The 27,017-nt window shown below is 33.1% G+C and overlaps 1 protein-coding gene and 1 non-coding gene across 2 annotated transcripts in view; one reads left to right on the top strand and one right to left on the bottom strand.

Annotated features, from left to right (window-relative positions):
- The window catches only part of Smp_141810 (hypothetical protein), a gene marked incomplete at both ends in the record, with an annotated part of 55,978 nt that overhangs the window by 14,956 nt on the left and 14,005 nt on the right, over nt 1–27,017 (bottom strand). Inside the window, 8 exons of the mRNA XM_018788541.1 lie at nt 493–1,156; nt 3,510–3,605; nt 6,554–6,585; nt 9,297–9,378; nt 15,243–15,399; nt 16,189–16,552; nt 17,949–18,372; nt 23,507–23,561. Coding sequence (XP_018654074.1) covers nt 493–1,156; nt 3,510–3,605; nt 6,554–6,585; nt 9,297–9,378; nt 15,243–15,399; nt 16,189–16,552; nt 17,949–18,372; nt 23,507–23,561 — 1,874 coding nt within the window. The remainder of the gene's footprint in view (nt 1–492; nt 1,157–3,509; nt 3,606–6,553; nt 6,586–9,296; nt 9,379–15,242; nt 15,400–16,188; nt 16,553–17,948; nt 18,373–23,506; nt 23,562–27,017) is intronic.
- On the top strand, nt 72–137 carry Smp_tRNA_01994_Gln_TTG.1.1. Its single transcript has one exon. It is a non-coding gene (tRNA).

The following is a 27,017-nucleotide window of genomic DNA, read 5'->3' as shown; positions in this document are numbered from 1 at the left end:
GAAGATTCAAACAAACAATACTATTTGCATTTAAACTTCACCCCATCGCACCAGCAAGTGGCTATCAGGACTCAGTGGCCGAGTGGATAACGCGATGGCGTTTGAAGCGAGGGTACTGGGTTCGAGTCCCAGAGTGAACATCAACTCCGAGATGTGGCAGGTACATCCAGCTGACGAGTCCCGAATAGGACGAAACGCGCGTCAAACTGGATTCCACTGCTAGCCACTATCCATCTTTACTTAGTAAGCGAATATATTTTGTCTAAATAAAGTTGTGTGTTAGAACTTACCTATAGTATATTATTGTAGACATATAACCTGAACAAAGAGAACTCTGCTTATCTAATTCATACATCTAAGTTACACACTTAAATTATGAATAATGGATGGAGGATGTGTACTAAAGAATTTAATCTCTGTTTTAAAGAACTAATCCACTCCAATAATTTTTAAACAGAGTGTAGATATATTTTCTAACCCTTTCAGACTTACATGCATATTTTCTGTTTGAAGATGGGGTATTATTTTCACGTGATTTTGACCTTTTCTGGTTAGCCACATTTCCGCAGACCTCAGTGATTAAACGCTTAAGTAATCTTCTTTTCCTGTCTCTGTGTTTTAGCTGGGCCTTCCGAGTAGTGATTAAGTTAAACAGAGAAGTAAGAAGTTCACCTTCCTCCAATTTTCTGTCTGGCTGCTGATCACTTTTGTCAATATTAGCAGAGTCCATATTTTTGAAACATCTCGAATCATGTATTGGGCCTTCGGATTTTCTTCTAATCTGTAACCTTCGTAAAATATTAGATTCGGAGAAGTGTTTATCATCGAAATCCATAAAATTAGACTTGGAGTTCCGAAGCAAATACTGATAGTGTAATGCTATACAAGTATCAGGAGGAAAACCTGGTGTTGGCAATACTACAAGTCTGGCCAGACGTGGGTGTAGATAGCTTACTTCATCTTGGCTAGAAAATGCAGTATTTCGATCAATTATTTTATTTGTATACATCCCGCAACACTTTGGAAGCCAACCATTCGAATTATGATCCTCTGGAGTTGCCGATTTGTCAGTTATTTTGTTCAAGTCCAACCTGTGCTTTGCTGGTGGACTGAGCTGGCTACTACTGTTGGTAGACGCTATATCTTGACTTGCACTCTAAAAAATATAACCCTTGGTTAGTAGATCGATATAACGTTAAATGATCGATAAAGTCAACGTTACTTGTGAATTATTTAAGTAGTATGATTCTACCTTAAAAATATTACATACTGACCGATGAGAACTGTCTGGCAAAATATAGTTTCATAAAGGAATGTCATCCTCTTGGAAACCAGTGAAACAAGGTAACACTGAGTACTTGTTTCATTCTAACCTGGGGCTTCTTACCAATATATATCCATGATTCTCGTGTGATCAAATCCATTACGTTAACGTCTAGTAATAATCGCGATATCATTTGGCCACTTCTGAGAGATTTGAGAGTTTTATTTCAGAATCAACCAATTTGTGATAGTTTAGCATTTAATATATCCTAAAACCTCCTATTCTTCATTATTCTGTATAAAATGCTTACCACAACAGATTGATGTTGGTTATGATGAATAATTGTGAAATCTTAATTCATAAAGGATATATGGTTGCAGTGTTTATATAAAGAGAAATTTGATTCGTTAAGTGTTATAGAACAAGGATCCAAAAGGAAATTAACAATCATCTATATTCAGCGTTATTACATTCAACATAACTGTTTATGCATCTTATTTTATAGTGATATTCAATTAATTCAATATTTATTTATTTAATTCAATATATATAGACATATGTATATCACTTTTATGTAAAAATTGAATACTTTATTACCAAATTCTTACGAGTGCACAATTTCGAAACAAAATAACCGAGCTTTCAATGTAATTTATACGAGAAAAAACTATACAAGCGGAACAATAATTAAAATTTTGTAAAAGTACACTGATCGTATTTAGCGTTAGTTTTAAAGTCTTTCGAAATATTCATAAGTCATTTTTTCATGTTTAGCGGTTCTGGAGTCACTTTCTCACTACGAAAGACGACTGTCATAAATGTATCTAGTTAAAAAGGTTTTAAGTAGTGTAAGAAAACTTAAAATTAATATTAGGTCATGAAATTTCAAAGGTTTGGCGTCACTTAAATGACACGATTGAAGAAAATTAAAGACACAGTGGCTTAAGGAAATTTATGAATATAAGTCAAGCCTTGGCTCTTATATTAAACAATATGGCTTAAGATTACTGAACTTGCTTTCAATGGCTGGCTGATTAAACCAATAACAGAAAAGAAGTATAGATCTGGTTTCACACTCGTGTTAATGATGATAATCTTACCATTTTTATGATTACAACAGAGAAATTTTGTCACAGAATTTGAAAAACTGCAACGAAGTTCTCGGCATATAAACATTGAACTTGTAAATTTTTCAAAGAATGTATACCCAGGAGTTTTTATTCAATGATTAGCTGCTCTTCAGACTCATCCGTGAATGTTTATAGTCAGTCATCCTCCTATGATATCGTTTTATATCGTCTAATATATTTGATATACGAATTCTATCATAATCACGTTTCAATGACCTGAGAGAAGAAGAATATACGAACTACTGCAGTAGTGTTTTTGGGTTCCTCACTAATGTCAAAATTTTCACCAACTATTAACAAAATATTTTAAAATCCTCATAATTTCAAGTCATTTTTACCTTTGTTTAATTCACTTGCTTGCAGTTTTCCAAAACGGGTTGTTGATAATCTTCATCTTCATGAAAACTCAACAGAACTTCAAAAAATCGACGGAAAATAGAAATAGTTTCATTTATTTAGCAGAATAAACGGACTGCAGTATATATTCGAATTGATACAATTACACTAGGGTGTTGATTGATTCATTTATAACTTCTTTCATACGAAGGTTTAATACATCTACCCTCTAGTGTAATTACTTAATGTTCGTTGGTCGGATACCATCAACAACAGCCTACTGTGAGAGAGAACAAACCAGCCCCAACTGAAGAGGAAGTTAGGAAAAGATGATGGAGGTGGATAGGAAATAAGTTAAGAAAATTGTCAAACTGCATCACCACGCAAGAGCTTGCTTCGAATCCTAAAGGGAAACGGAAAAGAGGAAGGCCAAAGAACACAGTCAGTGGAGAATTGGAAGCAGACATGGAAAGGATGAGTAGCAACTGATAAGAACTGGAAAGGATTGTCGAGGACAGAGTTGGATGGAGAATGCTGATGGCAGGTCTATGCTCCTCCACGAAGAGTAAAAGACGTAAGTAAGCGTAATTACTTAATCTCAATAGCAAGAACATTTCAAGCTAGGTTTACAAGAAATTACTTTCAAAATAGTACTGAAAAATTCCCAACAAGAAGTAAGGAGAAAATATTTTTTTCTTTAAAATATTGGAGAGGCGTATCGCTAATACTGAAAATGTAAGCTAAGAAATTAAATACTGTTAGGGATATAATTATCTTACTTTTCGTTCACCTTCAGGATTTGTAATAAATACAGTTAATGGCGAAGCAATTTCTGGATTTTTCACGAGCGTCGTTTGAGTACAGTGGCTCTGTAACTATGCATTAATTGATAAAGAATAAAACATTTAATTTATCAACAAGTATTATTAGTACTGTCATTAGGTGAACAAAACATTAGTACTGATGCGATTATAACATAAATAAGTCATACTTAATATTACTGATATTTTATGAGAATCTTTCAAATAAATAAACAATTATACCTGGTTTTTTGAGAGATATGTTAATTTAAAACTCATTTTAAGCTAATCCTAAAGATGTTCTCGTATTGATTAGTTGTTTCTCTTGTGAAAATTCCCGATTATTAAGCATATGGCCATAATCCTTGGGAAGTCAATTTTTGCAGTTACATTGGTCAAACTGTTAAATAAACCTGATCTACAATAAACCTCCAATTTAATTTAAAGCATAGTGTCCTTAATGGGAAACATATTATATGGTGTTATCTGTTTACAATCAACTTCGTACATCGTTAGGGCGGAATTTTTTTATAGGTGGTTTATTACAAAGTTAGTTTTCATTTCCGATTGACATCATCTTTATTCATAACCCAGTTCGTGATGAAATTAACCTTCAAATTTTACTAACTACCTATGTCAACAATTAGTTCTACTATCTTGTCAAATGTTTCTTTCATTTGTATATATTTGAAACTGTTGAAATGACAGTCATAAATTTGTCTAATCAAATGAATATATATTCTGACGATCATACTAACCGGAATAAAACTGATGATCAAGCAATTTATGCTTTAATAGTATGAACAAGGTTTGCGTCAAAGATATTGAAATATAGACTAAATTTATGACATTATATTTATCATTATTGTGAATAATTGAATAGTGAAGTCGTTAATATTTAATGTTCGTTTATTATACGACAGTTTTTTCCCTTTACTTTTATATTCCCTGTCATTTTCAGTTGGAGTTGGTTATATTGTTAATAAAATAAATAAACTTAATGCTTGTAATGTTGTTAAATATTGATGATACACTGAATGGTGATTTTGTTGAGTTTAAATATCATTTTTATTGGAATAATATTTTGTCATTAAGTAATGAGATCTTGGAAAAGCTGTGTAGTTGCTTTGATTCTATTCAATAAACTATAGGAATATCTGTCCTCCAAACAGAAATAAGAGTAGAACATTTAGTTTCTTGACGCATCTGTTTTTCTTGTTCAGCGAAAAGTGACAAATATTCATTTAATATCAAAAAAGAATAGAATCCCTATACGAACACTGTTAGTAGAGTAAAAGATTATGGTCAAGTGTCATTAGAACTGACAACAAGTGGTATTCGTCAGGGTTTTAATTTTCTCTATTTTTATTAAACTTCGTCACATTGTTACGCTCTCATCGTCTGGCTTTTAGAAACTGACCTCATACCGGGAGATCTACTTGTTAACTTAGGATGCGCAGATGATATAACCTTATTTGGTAAAGACGATGATCACCCTGAGCAACAATACCAGGAGTTTGGGATGCGTTTCTATCTCTCTAAAGAGAAAAGATTGCCCCATGGCTAGTATGTTTTAACTTCTAAATCAAGTTAAGTAAGTCAAACACTTCGCCTATCTTGGAAACATCATCAGCTCCAGTGGATTGATGTTTGACGAAATATCAGTCGACATTTAGCAAGTTCGATTGGGGTTCGGCAACTAGGATCATGTGTAGCAAAGGCAAGATAACCGTCAGCAAACCAAAAGACGAGTGCGATGCTCAGTAATTTGCTTTTTTAACTTTATGATTGTGAAACATGACTTTCAGAGATAATTATATTTGTAGGCTACTAGCAATTAATCACAGATGGCTTCAAAGCATTGCTCGAGTAGGTAAGGACCATCAAGTTGGCAACAGTAAGGTTATACGCGGCTTATTTGATGGGTATGTCGAATAGATTGATGAGGTAGTGAATCTTCATCGGTTAAGGTGGTTGAGGCATATATCATGTATGCTCAATCAGTGCCTATCTCGACGTGTGATGATGACTGACAAAGAATGAGGTTGGGTGAAATATAGGAGAGAGCGACAACGAAACGAGGAGACAAACGATGAAAGCATTGACTGTTGGATTGAGCTTTGACGGTTAGTGCAGGCTACCTGGTTGGAATCTGTGTGATTATCATCACCAGTGTCTATTGAATATGAGTGACATGGCTCAGAATCGTTCACAATGGTATAGATACATACTTGGTTGAAAATTCTTAAATACAGTGATATAAATAATGATATCATGGTAGCTTATAAACTAAGTTTTCATTGGCTCTGTGACGGAGTTATAGATAATATATTATTAGAAATGGCGTTTCAACGAAGAAAATTTCATTTTGACGATATTTTCTGAAGCTGTAGAGGAGTTTCAAAGATATTCAAGTGAAGATATTAAAGTGAAAGCCAATGAAAATGATTTGTATTTATGGTATAACAAATAATTTACGAGTCTTAGTTTAGAAATTCTAATCAGTGAACAATTAAGATCATGTTTGGGATTGAATGTAGACAAGTAACGTATCATACGGTCATTCAATCAAAATCCAGTCATCCACATTTTTATTAGCAGTTAGTTGTGGTAAAGTTCAGTCCTCATCAAATCCTCTTATGATTCTAGATACTGACTTCAAATTTAATGGATTTGAAAAAATCTGCTATATGAACAGTTAGATGACCACAACTTATCATGAATTCTTTACCTCTTTCATCCAACCTTTCTTAAAGAAGCCGCACTTAATTGTATGAAATAAAACAAATGAACTATTCAGTTCTTTTTTATTGTGCAAAGTATAAAAAAATAATTATTAGATATAATCAAGTGTATTCTACTAAAAGGAAACTTATTATTAGTTTTGAATGTCAAAATACTTTGGAACCATTAAAAAATATGGTGAAAAAAGATTATTATTATTATTTACTAACTAGTTATAAATTAAGATTAACTAATTGCTTATCTCAATTTATTCTATATTACTATCTGCAAAAACGTACTTTGTTTGTCACTAACTCTTGTGACTGATCTTCTAAAATAGATAAAAGAAAGAAATAGAACAAGAAGACAAAAAAAATTAGTGTAAGTATTCTGTTGAAAAAAAACTATTTTATTATTTCAGTAACTAATAAAACAATAATCAAGCAGTAACTCTGTGATTTATTGTGTTCAATGAAACACTATTTAATGGACAAAATTTTACAATAGTGATTTAAGACAACTTTGTCTTCATATTAATGAGAAATATGTTTCTACTTTCATCATGTTTCGAGTACAGAGCATAGTAGAAAAGATGCTTCTTATATTAGCAATTAGTGTAGAAATGATGAAAGAGAATTTTCTGCATTAATTAAAAACATCAGGTTGTAATTTAAACAAATGCGTGTGATCGAACTCTGAAAAACAGAAAAAGGCCTCTAATATTTACCACAAAATTACACTCTGTATCATTAAATATGGGTATCACTCGAAGTTCTCCATCACGCGTTAGCTTTAGTCTAAACGTTATTGGAAACCGAGGGGTAATGGACAACTGTTTCATAATAGTATGAGTCTCTTCAGCAGTATCCATCCATGACCTCACTACGAAAAATCGTTGATTTTTTAGCCTCCAAGTGGCATGCAGTATCGTGAACTGACTGAAGTTGGAAATGGAAACTATTAAATTCAAGCTCAGAAGGCCCTCATCACGGACCCTGTAGGTCCTGGGTTCGGGCTCTTGTGGCTGAATGTAATATCTAGATACTTTATCATATGTATATCTTTCTTAAAGACACATTTCAACAACCTCTAGTATGATATTTTTGCGTAATATTTTGCAAAACATTCACTAAGCTTCAAATATTTACTCATAATGTACTAATGTCTCCGTTTACAGAAAACAAGAGGTTACATTTATTTGAAGCATTCGAGGAATCATTTCTATTTATAATACTCTAATGAAGTTTAAGCAACCCGTTGAATACGACAGTTTTTGAAATTTTGTCCATCGAATATAGTAATTTGAATGAAAAAAATAAATCTCATTGACGAACTGTAAATTAAACCTCGTCCGTTAGATAATATCAAGTCCTCTAAGCTAAATAGTTAAACCAGAAGGTTTAAATTATATTTCAGAATAATATCATCAACGTCTGTTCGTATAGAAGTCAAATAAAAATGTACTCGACAAAGGGAATAATGATGTTACACATAAAGTCATAGAAAGGCTTGAGATTAGATCAACCAGCTCAGCGAATGAAATGACCACACGAGCATATATTTAAGCTACGAGTCTTCATCATTCTAAGATTTTGCCCTATCGTTTAAAATTTTTAGCTTTACCGATTAATCCATTATGTTAATAATATTTAATCTTTTAATTTTCTGGTTATCCTTTAACATTTCCATCTTATTATGATATCCCATTCAATCGGATTTCGACATGGTTATTATAAAATAAATCTGTGTTTTGTTTCACTGATGTTTAATTGTCATTCAAGATATGTGACGATTGTTAAATACAAGAATTTTAAACTCATGAGCTTAAATTAATTTTACAACCTTGGCAAGACTGGTTTTGTATTTATTCATTTCTCTCAATAAAGTGATTTTTATGTAAAAAAAAATTGGAAGTTTAAATCTATTTTGAATTTGAATTAAATTCCCACTCTAAATATTTCTATTGATAGTGTACCCATGACCAAGACATGAGGACACTAATAAAATTATATTATAGTAAAAATCATACAAAAGAATTCATTCCATCCACAATAGAATCTTTTAAAACAATAGGAAAACAGCGTGCTATTTGAGTTTGGCAAGATTTTTTCTTAGTTGAAATGTTGACATATGTATTGAGCGAATAAAGAAGATACTTCTAAAACTTCCTTCTTATTGATCACATTTAGAGGAAATTTTGTACATCTTTTTAGACAAAACAAGTGTCAATTGTACAAAGTGTTCTCATGTATTTCACCGGTCTCAACGAGAAACATCTGAATCAACAGACAGAATTTGTTAGCTATCGTACATGATATTAATATGGTTATCACAGACACCTTAGTTTTTGAATGTTGTGATTCAGGTAATGTGTACATATTTTACTCACAAACTGAACGGATCCAATGGTTTCCCTATTTACACAAAGCGATCAATTATTAAGATGAATTATATTGTTCTCTTTAACAATGTTCTACAATTTTGTTCCGTACTGTCTTTTTAGTCAAATTATTCGTATGAGTATCTCCGTTCGGTTAAAATATATAAGGTTATTCAGTCATTCTGCTGTAACACAAGTAAAGTTATTTAAAGTATATTCAATTTAAAAGATCATGTCATCATTTTTGTTTTTATAACGGAAAGGAACTGTCCGAGGAGAATTTGCTTTTAACTACCTAGTAAATAAATAAGACCGTAATGCAAAGAATTTGAAATCCTCATAATTCGGTCATCTACAAGGTAGCTGCTGATTCATAACTAGGCAGTGCTCAATGTTTGAATCCATTTTTTTAAAAATTTAACTAACGATACAATCATTACAACTTAGGTCTTCTGTTCATATTAGCAGTGCTAACTCGTCCTCGTTAGCTGCACTCAAAATACTTATGATCGCTTATATAAACAAATTAATTTCCGCACATGAAAACATTTATTTTATCATGTACTAACTGATTGTTCTTATTATGATGGATTCAGTCTATAATGCAATGTAACATTTTTATACAAGAAAATCAATTCATTTTAGTACATCACCTTACTTACCGGATAATGACCTGGCTGTTCTAACTAAGCGAATACTTAAGAGTATTTTATTTTTTAACATTTCTGGTGATGGCAAGTGACGCTAAAAGTATGAATAATAAGAAAACATTGTCTAAGCAAATAAATGATTTTACACATAAAAATAGCTTGTTATATCTTAAACAGCATATTATTGGGAATATCTAACACCAAGTTTAAATTGATTTCAGATGAAAATAATCAGCTGAATCTCTCACTGTATTTCAGTGCATACACATAGATAGATGAAGTGAAAACAAGGTGCTTTAGGGGTGTGGTGAGCGTAAACTATTTCTTTCAATAAGATCTTTGTCACAGCTTTATCTTAGTTCTGAAAATGATTCAATGAAGCAAACATGATAAATGTTGAATATTTGTTGATAAACTGTTAACGCACTTAATTCGTAAACTCACTACTCAAGTGGAAATGTAGATATGCTTTCAGATGTAATATTGAAAACAAAAGAAAAAAACCATAAATAGTTTGTGCAAAATCCATCAATAGCAGTTTAACAAAAGTTTAGAAACGTGTTTAGATGTAGAGATATTTGAAGTTATTCTTATATTTTTATCCTTTCTGACCAATTAAGCTTTTTTTGTGGTGAGTTTGTTCATGATTTCGAATAAAAACCAACATTCAGTCCCATATTTCTTGAAAATGTAACCTGGTAATAGAGCATCAAATTACTAACATTGGTTGACACATAATTTAATATTAGGAAACCAGAATAATTAGTTTTTTTCAGCGTCTTTAATTTTCCTGATTGCGGTATTGATTTCCTCCAGTTTAAAGTTTTATACTCACCCAATCTCAGGTTTTATGTAGGAGTTTTGGAAGACCATATGAAATTAGGGCTGAGGGATAGTATTAGAAGAAATATTTCGACCTTGACAATTAGGTGCCACCAGTAGATGGAACATTATTTTGTTTTTAGACCTAATAAAGTAACTGCGATTTACTTCATAGTAACGGTTTATGCTTATGAGGTTAATCACACAATATCCTGTTTTACTAGTGACATGTGATTTGGTATGATTGTTCAGTTTACAGCATGATGACAGATTTTCTATCTAGGATTTGTGAAGTTAGATGATTTGTTTCGAAGATTATCATATCCGTGTGAATTGTTCTTGCACGTTTTCATAACAAACTATTGTTGTATTTGATAGATCTAGCATGTGGTTTCTAGATCACCGATTAGTAGTGTTCAAGTTGTTTTTACTTGTGGACTCCGTTGAACCTTAATGTAAATGAACTATAAAACTCATAAAATGAACGTTATTTTTCAAGCAATCTCGACCTAAACATTTTGTACATATCTATCATTACAATTTCTGGAAAAAATGACCCAATCTAACTTGGAAACTTCAGAAACTATGTGTTTCGGTCGCTAACCTGTTAACCGTTTGACAACTTATTTACCCTTTACTACGTCATTAGAGTATTTCATCCAGGAGCCAGTTGAAGTATTTATGAAGTAGACCCTGACGATTTTGTAAATAGTTAGATTCAGAAATATGAATCATTTACTACCGATAACAACTGATTATTCAAGCAAATCTCAACAAAAATCATTTCGCTTATTCACTTTAGTAACTAAGATATTCGGAATAACATAAAATCATTTAAAAATCAACATTATGAAGCGGCAATACTCTTGAAGCTTGTAAGTTTCTTTTTGTCTGCAAACATCTGAATAATCATTAAATCTTTAAAGCACAATGAAAGCGGGTTAAAGGAATCTTTCAGATTAGTTTCGCATATTAAAATACTCTTTTATTATAAGAACTTATCTAAATATAATGAACAAATCTAGGTACGTTTAGTTTAAAAACAGTCTGTCTTCTTTTCTTAAATAGTCTCATTTTCATGTCAATATGCATGCTTACATGCTTACGGTTCATTTAAAATAAGACATGTTCTTCAGCCAGCTGAACATTGTTGACTTTTCCATTGGGAAGAAAGACAAACCAACTAGCAACGACATGTCAAAGAATAGTTTATCAAAAGTTATTGAAAGTGATATGATGCTCATCTATCGAACTACCGTATAATTATCTAATAGTTGGCTAAGACACCATAAGTTTGAGAATTATTTGACTACAATTAAACAAACAAAGCCAAATGACTGAGCAATTAATCATTTATTCTTTATCGTGACGTAAAATAAGCCTTCCATTCATTAGTTTCTTTTCTACTATTGTGAAAAAGGTTTAAATTTACAACTTTTATAGTTAAAGAATATGCTTTCGTAAGTTTTATTGCAATCCTTATTTTAATATTCGTGACAATTTCGCACCATTATCCACTGTTTAGGTTATCCAGCCAACTGTTCATTTTTGTGACGTATTTTGAGACTGTTTTCTGCATATGACTTTACCTGCAAAGACAATGTTTATTATCATCTACTATAGTAAAGAATAACAGAAGTGTATCACAATTGGTTTAAGTTACTAAATTATAGCTTATGGATAATTATTTGTTCGAGTACTGGGTCTCAGTACATAGTCATCTATATCATTGCTAGTTTAAGCCCAGTGAATGAGATTGCTACTTGAAAATGGAAATAATCCACCGAAGATTACGAGCGTGAAATTAATCAATGATGAATATCTAATAGCAAACTAATTTTAAACCAACTTATCAGAAAAACTGAATGATACTTACTGAGTAATTTGGTTTTATATAAGTAGAATTAATTTCCTTTTCAAGTTTATTATTGCCGTTCAAATTGCTGGTATAGTTCGGTAAAGGCGATACTATTATCCACTGTCCAAGATATTCTTGTAGCAAATTTGCCAGTCTGCATTGTTGCTCTTGACTGAAGTTCAAAAGTTTAGGTTGATTTATATGAAAAAGAAAAGAAATTAGTTCGTTACAAGTAAAAATGAAAATGATCGAATACTCAATATTCAATTATGTTCAAATCAAATTCTATAAGTTGTATTACAATCGTTTTAAACATCAGTTTAATTTTGTGCATCATTTCAAGTAATTTGTGTACAGTATTTTGTTAATTTTTGAAGCCACATATACACTTACAAAGATTCATAAAAGTCCCATTTCAGTCGAATTCAAAGCTGCAGAAAATAAGTTGTGTTCTCTTCCAATCTCAATACTAAAATAGTAAATGGACTTAATGCATCTAGTTAAAACTGAACTTAAATTGTTTTATAAAATATGCTTAAAAGTCGATGTTATCAAACAAAGTTAAGTATATTTTCGAAATATCGTTTTGCATCGTTTAAATGTGAATTAAAGGATATTAAATGTGCTTCCCGAAGCTTGTTCAGTAGTACTATTTTTATTTGAATAAGCTGATAACTGAATTGTCTTGTATGAATAGCAAATGAGCTCACGAATAAATAACAGTAGTATAACTTGGTAATCAAACAGGAATGCAAGCAGGGCCTATTGATTTTTATCAAATTTCGTCATCCCTCATACTTTTGCTCGAGAGTAGTAAATACTAACTATAACATAGTGGATAAACTGCCGGTCCATTAAAATGTAAATTGCATGTATAAAGTGTTGGATAAAGCAAAAGTACTATTATTTCTTAGGTATCTGAACCTTATTCTGCAATACCACAATATTGGCTAATTAACTGGTAAATCCTATTTGTATTCTAAAAAAATAACTTTTTAAGTCGAGTATTTAGATCATCTTGTGTGTTGAGAAATGTTTATGAAATATAATCAAAGATTTTCGAACTCAACCTTGGACATATATTTTTTAGTCAGAGCAAACATCCATAAGTTGTTTTCATTTTGATCAATAATTAATTTTCAAAACACTTTTATATTTGGTCATGCATAATGTTAGGTAGAAGTTTTATGCAGCAAAACAACAAATAAAGAACAACTCATCATTGTGTACACTCACCCTAACCCATACAAATTTATGATCAGAATGAATGGATGATCAGAAATAAGGAATATGTTTTCATTCAATACTTGTAGGACCGACTAAAAAATGGAGTAAAATAAATTAAAAAGTACTAGATCATAATATGTGTACGTATACATTGATGAAGACGACATACATGCTTCAACTAATATGGTACATAATATTACTGAGTAATAATTCCCACAGAAATTTTAAAGTTATTACTGATAAAGTAATATATGAGGGATTATATCAAAATATTTAGTAAAATACATAACTTATGATCACAGTATAAATGAGGTCACTTTACATGAAGCCATTGATGCGATCCGATCGATGTCTTTTGAAATCAAGTAGTTATCTCGAAACATTAATATAAGATTATTCGAGTTCTTCAAAAAGTATTAGCAGAATTGTGGCTATCAAAGCTCTCTAAAATATCTATCTAGTTTAATGCAGACATAAGTCGGATAAAACGACAATTAATGAACAGATCAGTCATTAGTCAACTTTGACATTGAGCAGTTACCAAAACTTTGTTCATTGATTACAAAATCCATGTATCGATACTGCTAAAGCCAGTGCCTTACAAATTAAACAGGCCATGTAAGTTTAATCCATAAGAAAGTGATAATTGCTTATTAATTATGCTCAGCAAAAACATAAGAAAAATTATGTTACCTTTATTTGGATTCATGAAATCCGAGCAAATTCGTATAAAAACATTAAGCCTTTATTTCGTCTTAGTGAAAAATAATTTTAACAAATCAGTTTGGTAAAACAATTTAGATAAGATAATTTCATTCATCTTTAATTTAAAGTTCACTATTTAGGGGTATATAAACTCTTTTACAGTAGAGTATAAAAGTAATAAATTACTATATATATATTCATAAGGGGTAAGCTATTAAGAAAGTAAAAAGGTTTCAAAGAAAAGCCCACGTAATAACCTATTTGTGACTATTCCTTCTGATTTAATTTTCAGCGCTTCATTTTACAACAAGGGATAATGTTTTGATTCAAAAGCTCAACCGTATTGTATCTAGCACACAATTCTAACTTCATCCAACTAGAAATATTGGACCACCATCATCTACTGCTACTGATGATATTTATTTCATGTCTGACATTAGTAAACTGCACTGGTAATGAATTATTTCTAGGACTTGAGAAGTTAGTCACTAGTAGGTACATGATTATTACTAGTATAAGGTTTTTGGAGACTATTCAACTTTTGTAGTTCGGACCAAGGAGTGGCTTTAATTGAAGAATCATCGTACAATATCGTTAACTGACTTGAATTAGAAATATAAACCAGCTCAGTCGTCTGGTGGTTAGGTCGAGGTCTGAAGATTCTTCGTTCTATCCAAGATCCAATCGTAAATGGACGTTGATGAGAATTCTCCTATAAGCATCAAGGAGGTGTTCAGTGATTCATACTTTTCACTGGTTGTATAGCTGAAATCAGTCCGTTATATTAACTTCAAAATTAAACTATCTCAACAAATCTTCTACACTGATAATATCAGTTCCTTCAACTTAATGTAAAGCTTAACATTTATGGAATAGAGTAAACTTACATAAAATGTTTGTTAAAAAATTTAATCGTCAATTTACTACAGCAATGTTTATCAGTTTTATACAACGTTTTCCAACCAATTTTCGAATAACGAGGACTTTTGACTTTAATTTTGAATGAAAATCAGAAATAACATTACTTCATTCCTTGGTCAAACATTAAAATAGCCTGAGTTACATTGTTGCATATGAAAATTACTGAGTGTTAACTTTTGTAGGTAAGAGGTATATTTCTTGATTTTTTGACAGGTCGCGAAAGGAATCAGCATCAAACCTTTGACTGAAGAGTTTGTATCTAATTTTAGTGTACTGAATGCATATACACTCTCTAGGAGTTCGGACTTCATTTGTTCATTACTACAGTAAAATATATTATTGATGGTTCGTGAAGTCTTATAGGGTATATAAGCCATTATGAAATGTGTATTTTCCGTCAATTATAACTACCAACAATAACTTACTTTGAATAAGACATATGGGTAGTTTTTGTACAAAATGGATCTCATTAAATCAAATGAGTCTTGTGAGGTTCGTTCTGTAAAACAAGTTGGTACTTTATTTGAATTTGTGGGGACAATGATAAGTTCATTAGAAATAATAGTTTCGGTTCCAACTAATCTGGAAAAATAATGACAATCTAAAATTAGAGCCCTTCAAAGAAAAAAGAAGAGAGGGAGAAAAGTTTTAAATCCTGAACAAATAACTTGAATTTTGAATACTTTAAGAAAGGAACATAATTTCCGTTGATTCTGTAACCAATGAATGACAACCTTATGTTGATAAAAACATTTATTATTTCATTATTGACAAGTTTTTGCTGCGTAACTGTTATGTTTTGCAAAATGGCATTCATCCTGATACATGGATAAGGTCGAAATACTTCATTCAAAGCTTATCAAAATGTTCAAATTTTAGAGAAGTGACTAGTTAAATCATTTGTAACACTAAGACTGACAGTAAGAAACTTAACCGATATTCTAGAGCATGGCATTTGTGTATTTTTAATAGAATTGATTTTTGTTTTGAAGAAACTCTTTTCGTTATTATCAGTTTGCTTTAATTTAGAATTGGGAAATTATGGTTTTGCAGTACGAAAGGAAACTGCTGAGTCAGAATATTAGATCTTTTCACTGATACAGAAAGCTTTAAAATTCTTTGTAGAAAATTATTTATAAAGAAAATCACCACGAGCAAACCGTTACTAATGGGAAACAAATTCAATAGCTAGATAAGACACATAGGACTTATTCAAGTGTAGGAATCTCGGAAGTCAGGTACAAATAAAATACCAAATATAAATAAGCTTTTCATTATAAAAAAAAACAATTATTTATTTAGAAACCAAAGACAGTTAAAACTGTTTTTACTGTTAGTCTAAAAATAATTTTGTTGTAAAATACGACTTACCTAATTCCAAAAAGTAACGCTTGACGGATAGTTCTGAGAATCTTATTTGATTTAATGCCATATCCTATCACAGAACATGGTTCTTTGGGAATTTTAGTATCCGCAAACGACACCTGGTTACATTGGACAGTATTTTCAATATCATCCTCACTGTAGGTTTTATGGGTTAAATAAGCACTTTTAATGTAATAATGGGCGAGTGGATGTTGTGATTCATCTAAGCTACATTTACTTGGTTCTGCAACTGTGGACATTGATTCTGTTGTTTGATCATATGTGTCAAAAGTTGGGTTTCGGCTTACGCATAATTCACGATATGTGGAAGATAAGAGTAATCGGTAAAACCCTTCGTTAGTCAATAAACCTAAAATATAGAGTATAGTGAAATATTAGTGCTCATATTTTCCTTACAAAAACTAATGTTACTAGAACCATTAATTTAGAGTAAACTGTTATTTTTTAATAGCATTTCCGTCCATTTTGATGATATCAAGTTACCTTGATCCTGTATTTCATCCTTATAGTATTATTTGTCCCAAGACGTTTGCTTAAAAAACTATGGATACATATAATTCAGTAAAATTTGATTTGTATAGCAATCCGTACTAAAGTTATGTGTTTATGAATCGAATTAAAAAATTTACTCAAAGTAAAGCGGATCAACATACGACGTTTAGATGCTAAGAGTTTTTGTCTTTGTGCTTGTAGTTACATACGATGGTAAACATAGTATGAATACCTCTTCATAATGTCAAATATTTTTTAGGGAAACAAAAGTGTGATTTAAAAAGTTGATGGGTTAGGGTAGTGTTATATAGCTGATTGTTGTATATGAAAGCGATCATAAAAATCTGACTTCATATAATATTATATGGTTGTTCTAAGTTTATCGCTCTCATTGTTATGTCAGAGAAATTGCCCGATAACTTCAAAATGAGTTATCCAAGAACCAGAAATCTATTACCCACGTTGCAGAAACTAATCAAATCGAAAATCACACTTCAGGTTTATTGGCTACCGAAGAACGTATTTGTTTCACATTTTGATGTATGATGTTCCATAAACTGAACAGTCTCTACGTACAACATATCTGATTAATGAAGTGGCCAAGATCAGTAAGTCTTGACAAGTATCAATCTACTTAGTGACACTGGAAAACGTGAATGTATATCTAGATTTTGATGTGGATTTTAATATTAATATGCCGAAGATCACGTACTAATTTGCCGTTTGGAAATTTCTCAACACCCGTTAATGATAATCCTGTTTCCAGATGCAGCCAGGGGCTTTGGAGAAAACTTTTTCTGTTTTTTTTGGTGAAACGTATAGGTCATAAAGTTTACTCCATAACTTTTTACATGAAATTTTCATTCTCATTCAGAGTTATAGATAGAAACCCTGGAGTACTTTGCAAAAAATAATGTTTATGTATAAAATAATCTATGACATTTATTAATTGTTCTGCTGATACTGAAATGTCATCAGTATTACATGGGAACCACATGGTATTCCAGGCATCTATTCAAGAACTCCTTACGTAAATAGAGGACGGTTAGTTCGGTTCTAAATATCAGTACTGAGAAGAGATACAAAATCTTGTATTTGATGAACTTGTCAACTAATATTAACTAATGACTTAGGTGTGAGTTTTAATTAAAGCAATTTTTAATGCATCAGAAGTGAATAAATTTTGTTACGTAATATACTATAAGTGAATCAATATCAACATATGTGATTCAATTCGAATAATGGAAACTTACATTTACTGACTGCATACTGATTAGTTTCATATCGTCGAACAATTTCACTAAATTCTTTATAATTAGTACTGACAAGAGAAGAGATAGATTTGTGATCGTTCATTCGATTTCTGTTGTGATGTAGTGGACTTGTTGTAGAAGATAAAGATTCACTAGTTAAATTGAGAATATCTAGATTTTGACTCTGATTTAAATCAGTCTGATTAGTTGTATAACAACTTTTTGATCTTTTTAAACTTGAATTATTTTGAGATTTTCGTGAATGAGATTTCTGAAATGATTTCATTTTTATTGGTGTCTGATTATTTTGTGTTCGTTCAAGGTGTAGATATTTTATATGTCTCAATGTTTTCTGTTTATCAACCGCCTTAAAATTCCTTGAATTTTCCAAAGAAACATTTGAGTTTGTGAAATATGAAATACTCTGTGAGTAAAATAAAAGTAAAAAGATTTCACAGCTGACTTTTTTATTGATGATTGTCATTAAATAATGCTGAGTAGTCTGTAAACAGTTCATTTAGTATCGTTTAATTTATTCTAAACGTATGCTGTATTTTTAGGCCACTATATCACGATTTATAAGTCATTTGATCACGAGCTGATAACGGCTAGACAATAATTGAAAAATAAGGTGGATTGAATAGATGTTTCGTCTGATTGCACCACCATGATTTTACACACTAAATTGAACCCACTAGAACGCCATAAAATTCCCCTGCAAACTAGCCTGAAAACCACTTGGAAAACGAATCTAACTGTTAAAATATAATGCTGTTTACTTGATAACAATTTAGTGTTTCATTTGAAAAGCACGTTGAATAAACGTACAAGTGACTGATGATTCTTTATATTGACCGTTATATTTTGTCATTTAGTGAATGCGAATTCTCTTATTCGTAATAATATCCAGAGAAAATCTTGACATTGATGTTGGTTTGTTCTCTGAGCTGGATGGTTTGGTCGTGGAGCTTTCATCGTCCTTCTGAACGACATCATCAGCACAAACTTCGGGTAGAAGTGAAGTGTTTGAATTTCTCCACATGTGATTCACAGCTAGTCCTCTGCACCTCGATGTTGATTGGTTCTTATTGACCTTAAATCTGTCATTGTTTATTTCTTTGTCTTGGTTGTGTCTCCTATTGGTTTGATCATTGTTCCTATGTTCCTGCATAATTTTCTTGATTGGTTGATAGATTGGATTGATTTCAATATGTTTGTTTATTGCTGATTGACCTGAGTGCCAAGCTTCTAAAAATTCTCTGGTATTTTTGGAATTGCCTCTGTCCAAAATCTGCATATTTTCCCAGTCGAATGTATGTCCGTAGTTGTCCACGTGTATTGATATGAGTGAAGAAATGTCGTGGCGTTTGACTGCTAATTGGTGTTCATGTAGGCGAAGATGCAGGGGGCGTCCGCTTTGTCCAATATAGTGTTTGTTGTAGTTGGTACAATTTATCTTGTAGCGGATGTTTGTTTTGTCCTCTTTTGCCATTTCATCTTTTGGTTTGCATAAGATTGAGTGGAGGGACTTTGTTAGTTTGTGGGCTACACCTATTCCGAATGTTTTCAGCAGCCTTGTTGTCGTTTCCGATATGCCCTTTATGTATGGTAGGGTGATCCTTTTGTTGATTTTTATACTTGATTTCGTTTCTGATGGTGTGTGCGACTGGTATTTTCTGATGAAATTGATTGGATAGCCGTTCTTTTGAAGAATGGTTTTCAGGTGTTTTTCTTCATTTTTTCGTGCTGTGATTGTATTGCAGTGTGTTCTCGCCCTCTTGAACAAAGTTTGTACACAGTTGATTTTGTGAGTTCTTGGGTTGTTGCTATTGTAGTTGAGAATTTGATCGGTGTGGGTCGGCTTCCTGTGCACTTGAGTCTCTAGTTTTCCTGTGTCAGTTCTGGTGATTAATACATCTAAGAATGGTAACTTGTTGTCCGACTCTTGTTCCATTGTGAACTTGATGTCGTTGAAGACGTTGTTGATCTGCTTGTAGGTATTTTCTAGTTCCTCCTTTTTGACGATGACGAATGTGTCGTCTACATAACGAATCCAAATTTTTGGTTTGATCACTGGTAGAATTGTGGTTTCTAGTCGTTGCATTACTGCTTCCGCGATGAGTCCACCATCTCAAAATCATACGAGCGTAGTACGCTTCTGGTTGTTCGAAAATGGGTGAATTTCGCCAAAAGGCAAGCTTTCACTCGAGAACAACTATATTTTCTCCACGAGTGTATTCGCCAGCATGTTCTGCCAAGAAGTGTAAGATACAGACCTCCAATCAACTGCCCATTAGGATGGAAAATAGCTGAGCAAAGTGGAAGAAAAATGGTTCATCTAATGATAACGGACGCATATTACAGGATCCGCAAATACCAACATGTCATAGAGGACCAAAAGAGGAAGCTACAACTGACACTCACACCAGAACACTTCGAAACCTTGACAACAGCCATCGAAACATTATGCAAACGACACAGAGAAAAAAGAAGAAACATCCTTAAAAAGAAAATGATCAGAATCTCAAAACCAACTATAGAAGAAAACACAAACAACAGCGTGGTCAAACTATCAAAACAACCACTAGCAAACACAGAAGAACAGCTACTCCGAAAAGGATTAAATTACAATACAAGCGATGCCTCAAAACTAGAATTCTACGCAGCACTAGAGGCATCACTCAAAACTTCCGGAATAAGTGAGGAAACGCAACAGGAAATAAGACAATCTATAGTACCACTAACTCAACGGATGAAGGGCAACAACCAACTGACGTCACAAGAACAAACAGGTTTGAAGAAACTCAGAACCAGAAAAGATATTGTCATCGTTCCAGCAGACAAAGGACGCACCACGGTGATTATGGACAAAGAAGAATACATCAAGAAAGCCGAGGAAATACTCGAGGACAAAAGTACATACAAACCGATGGACATAAATCCAATCAAAAAACTAGACAATCGCATTTCAAAAACTTTAAACAAACTCGTCAAAGCAGGAGAAATAACGAAGCAAGATCAATGGAGAATGAAATCTAATGGACCAGTACTCTCTCGGTTCTACGGCAGACCAAAGATACAAAAACCAAACATCCCACTGCGTCCAATTGTAGCACTACCAGGAACACCAACGTACAATTTATCAAGAGAAATCTCAAGAATACTGAAACATTTAGTAGATTCGTCGAACCACTCCATCAAATCAGCCACACAATTCCTTGATCAGATTAGGAACATTCAAATCAACGACGACGAACTAATGATATCCTTCGATGTAACAGCACTATTCACTTCAATTGAACCAAACTTAGCAAAAGAAACTCTGTCCTTGCTTCTAACCAACGACGAAAACCTCACGAAATACACGAAACTTCAAAGTCAAAGCCTACTTGAACTCATAGATCTATGTCTAACAACATATTTCCAATTCAATAACAAAATCTACAAACAAACAAAAGGGACACCAATGGGATCACCAATATCAGGACTCATCGCGGAAGCAGTAATGCAACGACTAGAAACCACAATTCTACCAGTGATCAAACCAAAAATTTGGATTCGTTATGTAGACGACACATTCGTCATCGTCAAAAAGGAGGAACTAGAAAATACCTACAAGCAGATCAACAACGTCTTCAACGACATCAAGTTCACAATGGAACAAGAGTCGGACAACAAGTTACCATTCTTAGATGTATTAATCACCAGAACTGACACAGGAAAACTAGAGACTCAAGTGCACAGGAAGCCGACCCACACCGATCAAATTCTCAACTACAATAGCAACAACCCAAGAACTCACAAAATCAACTGTGTACAAACTTTGTTCAAGAGGGCGAGAACACACTGCAATACAATCACAGCACGAAAAAATGAAGAAAAACACCTGAAAACCATTCTTCAAAAGAACGGCTATCCAATCAATTTCATCAGAAAATACCAGTCGCACACACCATCAGAAACGAAATCAAGTATAAAAATCAACAAAAGGATCACCCTACCATACATAAAGGGCATGTCGGAAACGACAACAAGGCTGCTGAAAACCTTCGGAATAGGTGTAGCCCACAAACCAACAAAGTCCCTCCACTCAATCTTATGCAAACCAAAAGATGAAATGGCAAAAGAGGACAAAACAAACATCATCTACAAGATAAATTGTACCAACTGCAACAAACACTATATTGGACAAAGCGGACGCCCCCTGCATCTTCGCCTACATGAACACCAATTAGCAGTCAAACGCCACGACATTTCTTCACTCATATCAATACACGTGGACAACTACGGACATACATTCGACTGGGAAAATATGCAGATTTTGGACAGAGGCAATTCCAAAAATACCAGAGAATTTTTAGAAGCTTGGCACTCAGGTCAATCAGCAATAAACAAACATATTGAAATCAATCCAATCTATCAACCAATCAAGAAAATTATGCAGGAACATAGGAACAATGATCAAACCAATAGGAGACACAACCAAGACAAAGAAATAAACAATGACAGATTTAAGGTCAATAAGAACCAATCAACATCGAGGTGCAGAGGACTAGCTGTGAATCACATGTGGAGAAATTCAAACACTTCACTTCTACCCGAAGTTTGTGCTGATGATGTCGTTCAGAAGGACGATGAAAGCTCCACGACCAAACCATCCAGCTCAGAGAACAAACCAACATCAAAATCACCCACCTGAGCTACAAATCTTCTCCACCATCTCAAAATCTTGACATATTCTCAGTAACTTTAGTGCCTACGTTGATTCGTTACAAAATCAATCTTATTTTCTGGTTAATTGGCCACCTTCTTTTCATGGTGCTATTGTTGTATTCAATAATAAATGGTTTGAAAATAAATACGCACTCCGTATTACTTGTTTGGATCTTTCACTGCTAGCCACTATCCATCTCTGCTAAATACGCGCTCCATTTGTATATTTCGTGCAATAAATTTACATATGTTCAGTCTTATCTATTTTTCAAACTCTGTTTCAACGTAGTTACTAGGATATGTCTGAATAGGCTTCGCACTCTTATTTAATCAAATTGATGCAAAACGATCACCTATTTCGGACAGATTAGATGGGAAACTCGAGGATTGAAGTGAAAAGCAGATCAGGTGGTCTGTTCAGTCACATATCTCATTTAGTTAGAACATTAATTATTTGTTGATCAGTTTCCGGCTAATTGAGTGATAAGAATTTTAGATCACATAAAAATAGCATAATTTAATCATTTTTAGTAATTAACAGTCTTCACAATACGAAATATAAAATGAAACAGGTATTCAGTGTTTAAGCTACATGCAGCTATTTCAGTAACTAGAGTCTGTGAAGGAATCATTGCAATAGAAAGTTAAGATTAGGATTCATACCAGGCTATCTCATCATGACGTAGAAGCACATACCGGTGCTTGCTTTAAAGTACACTAAATATCAAAGCAAGCACCTTCAGATATCAAAGAGAACTGGTGGGATGGGAAACGCTGAAGTTAAGTGTGTAGATTTTTCAAGAAACACACATATCAGCAAAATAATAAGGAACTAGTCAACTTACTGTGTGCAAAAATGAATTCAACTCCTGATAATTCATAAATCCTTTAGTTTTAGTACTGAAAATATATTAAAGGAAAAAAATCATTGATTAGTCTATTTATAGTAGAAATATATGATTATATTTTCCATTGTTCCTCAAATTTCACCTCTTGATCTCTCGAATTAAAAATATCATTATTGTCAAATAACTTGTTCAGGAGGTAACAGCTCCCATTGTTCTTTAAATTAAGTCCTAATAAACCTCTTTTAATCTGGTACTGGTCAATGTGGTGATGTCATTGTATTTCGTGTGCAGCAAGAGACTACTAAAACTCATGTCCTAATTAAAAATCACTAGTTTATCGATTGAATAATTAATATATAAACCATCGACCCTAAAGATATTACGTATTCGTATTCAGGAATTAGTACAATATATTAATGACTAAAAAGGGATGTAGACATTCATCCTGTTGAAAAGTAGACGTTAGTTACAGCAGTTACATCCTTTGACTTCTAATGTGAAGCAGTTATAATTCTTGATAATACCAGTTCATGACTTCTCGAAATAACGTGATTACCTATAACATACTTGGTAAAATCACCATTCAATCTGTTAGGAATTCGATATTAAAAGCAGCAATCTTCAAGACAGTCCATGTTAATGTATTCGCCTTATTAAAAATCACAGAAATACTCATTCCCTATCTTGTTTAAATTCAATTCACATTTATTAGCTGAACGGCTGAAGTAATCCAAACGGTTAATCTGAGAGGCTAAGAAGTTTAAGAACACTCGTATAGTCTCAGATAAAACCACCAATCAAAGACTTATGCCAAAACATATCCTAAACGAAAATAACTCTGTTGGAATCACAACGAATCCCGCTGCCTCAGCAGCAGGACCCACTGATGCAGTTAAGCTATCTCATGTTAGCCAATACTCTGATTTACCGATGAAAAGTGCTAGCTTGTCTTTTATGCTTGTAGTGACCTCTGATAACCAATGTATAACGAATGGAGACATTAATCCGATATCTCATATTGTACCATTAGAAGCCCATAACCAAACACCTAGTACTAATGTGAAGGCTCTTAAAAACACTGTTAAAATTAAAAAGTGTATATCAGGTAAGAAGAAAGTATATACAAAACCTCCTGGTTCTAGACCAAATACCAAAAATAATACAATGACGCTACCAAAGAAAAATATACTTTCCAAAACCATGCTTTACCCTACTCATTGTAGGGGAGGTTATAAGGGCACACTTCGTTCAAACGTCGCACAAGATGGCCACTACAACCATTGTGTAAGCAGGCCTAATATTAGACAGACCTCAGTGCCCCATGGTTACCCTCAAGTGTTTTAAATATTAAACCTGTGAGATGTAACTCTTCTCATCACTTTCCCAATGGGCAAGATGGAATACTAAGTTACACACCACCAACTCAACCCCAACTAGCAGGTGCCTGCCTTAAGTGTCCATCAAGCCAAGTTCAACAAATTACCCATACGATCAGGCAAACACATTAAACCATAGTCCAGGCAAATCTAGAACACATACCATCGATAGGGATGCTCTCGATTTTTTACACTCCATACTCCTTTTTAAACTTATTACTTATTAACTCACGTTCACTTCTGAACAAAATTTAGCCTTGAAAACCTTAGCTTATCTAACCAAGCCTTCTTTCATACTTATCACTGAAACATTGTGCTATCAAGTAGTATCTGATCCAGAATTAAATATCCCGAACGATAGACTCTATCGCTGTGACAGAGAAACTAAGCAAGGAAGTGGTTGTCTTATATATGCTTTGGATACTCTAACAACCAATAAAGTTGAAGACAGTGTCTTGAATAGTTTACCGGAATCGGTCTGGATATCAATCATCACCCTGAATCATAGTCCACTCCTAGGATGTATATACAGAGCTCCTGATAGTTCGGATAATGTGAATTATCTTATTATCAATGCATTTATACATACATCTGCTCTAAACTTCAAAGCTAAGGTTATCAATGGAGATTTCATTTATCCTGGGATTAACTGGAGTACCGGTAGTTGTCAGTCATGCAATGATGAATTTTCGTCAATCCTTAACCTGTACTGCTGGTCACAGTTGGTTCGTACCCCAACAAGGGGTGATAATATATTTGATCTAATATTTAGTAGAGATGTCATCCCACTATATGTACAAGTATATACAACGAATTTTAAAGCAGTGACCATAAGATAGCAGTTTGTGCACTCCCTATCTATCCTTCTTATAACCGACCCATCCAAAAAACCTGCCAATATAGAGACTATAAGCATGCTGACTAGGACCTCTTGCGCTCACTGGTACGAATTTTTCTCATGTAATAGTCTCATGGATGCCAACAACGAATTCTATTTGATCGTTTACTCTTGTCTAGATTCCTGTGCACCAATTAAAACGTACAGGTTTGGTAAACCTTACGAATTATATGTACCAGCTAAATATCGTATTAAACTAAGACGTTTACAAAAACGTTATTTTAAGTCAAACGACTTGACGGCAATTGCACAAATAACAATAATTTTTAACCAAATTGGAGATACGCACAATTCAAGAGTCATTATTTAGGAGCTGTTAGCACTTAATACTAGCTCAAAAGTACAAACCTTAGTTCTCCTCTTCAGTAAACGCGTTGAAGCAACTCAAAATGTTGATATACCGTGCATCTTACATAATAGCACTTTTATATACGACTCTAAAACTGTAGCAGACCTTTCAGTGGTATTTTTGCGAATGGTTGGGAATTCCTAAATGGCCCTGTTTCAAGAGTCATGTACGTGACTAGTAACTCAATAAATTTTATCTCCGTCACATGCTTGAAAATTATTAGGGCTATAAATACCCTTCAGGTTTCGAGAGGTCACAGAGTAGGCGGGATTTCATCATTTCCTTACAAATATGGTGGTCCAGATTTTCCACTTCTAAAGCTGTTTGCTCTCTTTATAGGATCAAGTACTTACCCTTAATGTTGGAAAACCGCGTATATCATACCACGTTATAAATCTGGAGATAAGACTGACATTAACAATTATCGGCCCATAAATATTACTCCAGTTATCTCTAAGATTGTGGAAAAAACTATTGATGACGAACTCTTCAACTATTTACTCACTGAAAAATTTATCAATGATACGCAACATGGATTTCATAAAAATCGATCTTGTATGACATGTCACTTTGACTTCTTTAATTTAGTCAATTCTATTCGTAGCCAAGAATATCTAGTATTAGTGCCATACCTGGATATTTCTAAAGCCTTCGACATGTTCAACCACCAACTTCTCATAGGTAAACTTACATCTTATGGGGTCCAAAACCCTTTGCTTGGTTTGTTTGATTCCTTCCTCAGCAACCGACATCAAATAGTTAAAATTAACTTTTCCTTTTCGAACGCTGTCCCTGTTAGAAGTGGTGTAATACGAGGTAGTGTCTTAGGCCCTTTGTTCTTTTTAGTTTTTATCAAGGATATTTGTGAATGTTTTTGTGTGGGTA

The sequence above is a fragment of the Schistosoma mansoni genome, chromosome W, assembly GCF_000237925.1.
Source record: "Schistosoma mansoni strain Puerto Rico chromosome W, complete genome".
NCBI classification, from domain to species: Eukaryota; Metazoa; Platyhelminthes; class Trematoda; order Strigeidida; family Schistosomatidae; genus Schistosoma; species Schistosoma mansoni.
Note: the sequence above shows the minus strand (reverse complement) of the source record. Positions and strands in the feature narration are given on the sequence as shown.